General features: G+C 46.6%; 1 protein-coding gene across 1 annotated transcript in view; it reads right to left on the reverse strand.

Moving 5' to 3' along the window:
• LOC126570396 (dynein axonemal heavy chain 6) overlaps positions 1 to 2500 on the reverse strand; it is a 14850-nt gene that overhangs the window by 400 nt on the left and 11950 nt on the right. The window contains exons 12-13 of the mRNA XM_050228136.1: positions 102 to 2500; positions 1 to 33 (exon numbers count right to left, since the gene is read on the reverse strand). The exon at positions 1 to 33 is cut by the window's left edge and continues 400 nt beyond it; the exon at positions 102 to 2500 is cut by the window's right edge and continues 75 nt beyond it. Coding sequence (XP_050084093.1) covers positions 1 to 33; positions 102 to 2500 — 2432 coding nt within the window. The remainder of the gene's footprint in view (positions 34 to 101) is intronic.

Consider the following 2500-nt stretch of genomic DNA (forward strand, 5'->3'; position numbering starts at 1 on the left):
CGGGCAAAGGTTCCCGTACAGTTCATCATTGTCCTTGAATCAAACAATCACAGAGGTTAATCATTTGGTCGCATAGTTTTGTTCAGCTTAAGCATCTTTACCTTCTTTGCGCGACACTTGTAGATCACTGATTGCTGCAGTGTTGCACCCATCACCTCGAAGTCAAACCGTAGCGTATCAATTGGGACATTATGCTTCCGAGCATACGTTTGCAACGCCCCGGTTAGGAAGGATTGTGGAAAGAACAATCCACATATCCAAGAAGATGTTGGTAACCCGCTTGCACACCAATCGCGCACATAATCAATGCGGTACTGCAAGTCCGTTATCCAGCTGGCCAAAGTTTTTGTCGATAGATAGCCCTTCGAGTGCCACAGTTGCGGTACTTGATTATTACCAAATGCACGATAGATCGTTTCCAGCCTCTCGGACATTACCACGAAGCCCTGGATAGCTTTCTCCAAATCATTCAAACTACTGTGAACAGTGATTAGAAGTCTGTCGAACCGTTCGACTTCTTGCAGCAGTACCGTCGATAACGAAGGAATACGATCTCTGGAATCTCGTTGTAATAAGCTAGGATGAAGATCGTCATAACCGATAGCAGTGGCGATGAGTTTACGTATCGAATCGATCTTTTCCAAACACATCTTATCCATCGCTGCCAAGGCTTCCTCTCCCATCGTATCTCCGCCCGACTGACTTTCCAGCAGAGTGTCCAAGAAGAACCGAGTTTCGTTACGATTGTAAATTATATTGGCGTTTTCATGCATGCCGAAAATATCCGGTGGATCGTGTATCGGCAGGCTCGTCACATACGCCAGGTAATCATCCATTTTACGAGCACCTTCTCCATCAGGACACATATAAAATCCACTAGCGCTGTAGCTATACTGCGGGTCTAAAATCCTTGACGATGAGAAACGTTTCAAGATTGAGCGAAGACACCGCTGGTCCCAAGCATCCGTCACACGTCCACCATATGTGATTTCCCCATTGATGTACTCCAATGCATCCCATGGTATCGGGGCCCGATTCTCACGATCACAGTAGATATCGAGCGTACGAAGCGCACAAGCTCGGTCATTTTCACTGAACTCATATGTAATGTTCCAACCGAGTGGGCCAAACTTGCGACGCTCCAAAATCACACCGTGGAACATGCACAGACCGAAAATCATCGCTCGCCACTGGGCTCCTAGCACGTGAAATTCAAACCAACTTCGATCCAACTCTGTGATTGATCGTATCAAGTTGGATCTTAAGCCTTTCGGTGGTTCATTGGTTACTTTCACTGAATTCTGCAGAACGCTGATGGGAAATGTTCGCACTGGCATGGAGGAAAGAAACAATCGATAGCCGGGCTCTGTCGGTTGTAATCCTAACGAGATCCGGTTAACGATCTTTTCCATCGACTCCATCCAGGACGTTGCTAAATGGCAGTTCTGAAGGAATACCCAATGGCCTCCTTTTGTTCCAGCTTCTATTAATGATTCAGCCGCAGGACCCTGTCCTTGTCCGAGCGATATTGAATGAAGCTTCTCCACGCATTCCCGTTCCTGGGCGAACTTTATCAGCGCCGTCATCGGATCTGAACCCGGTGAAAGCACAAAGACTAGCGGTGTTGTTGGAGAAATATCGGCAAAGAGGGAAGCTAAGCTAGTGTTCTTCGGTGGTTCGGTGTACCTTTTCCCGAGAGAATGGCGGATAAACTCGGTCACAGCCATTACAAGAAACTCATCCTTCAAAGCAGCCACAAGCATCAATTTTTCGGCGACCGACAAGCGTTCGTTCCAGTCCACAATTGTAGCCTCCGGTTCGGGTGCCAAACATAGGTCCTCCTTGAAATCCTCAATTTGTACCTTCATTGAGCGGCCAAGGTGTTTTGTGAGTTCAGCAAACTTGGCATTGTCATGCACCTCAAGAAAACAGCAGGCAATCCATTGGTTTTCCGTTAGGAACGGTGGTTTACCGTCGAGAGAAAATTTCCTCTGAGAAGGTCCACGCACGATGAAACTGACCTCTTCATCGGAAAACTCTCCGGCCTCTTTGCAAATCGCAAAGGCCACCAGAAAACCACAAATCAACTTATGCTTCTCGAACAGCCCGCGACATATGTTTGCGAATACCGTGAATGTGATTCCATCCAGCAGACTTTCCAAGCGTTCCTGAAGCTCCATTTTGGTGTGCGGTTGTTCAATTACCGAACAATACACTTGTGTAAAATATCGCAAACTAAACTGGTACATGGGATCAATTTCCGAAAGTGATGCAACAACGAAATACAGAATTGCGCCACGGACTGCAAGCATTCGATACTTTTCGCGTGTTGCGGCAATGGTGACTTCAGTTCGTTCGGTTTCTATAAGACGATCGGCGATTATGGTAGACATTTCTTTGGATTCGTTGAGCGATTCTACCAAATCTTCATCATCCAGGATGTTACCCTGTGAGCTGTACAAAGTCTTAAGGATTTTATCTTCCAGAAGCAGTAGTTGTT

This window comes from Anopheles aquasalis, chromosome 2, assembly GCF_943734665.1.
Source record: "Anopheles aquasalis chromosome 2, idAnoAquaMG_Q_19, whole genome shotgun sequence".
Classification (NCBI taxonomy): Eukaryota; Metazoa; Arthropoda; class Insecta; order Diptera; family Culicidae; genus Anopheles; species Anopheles aquasalis.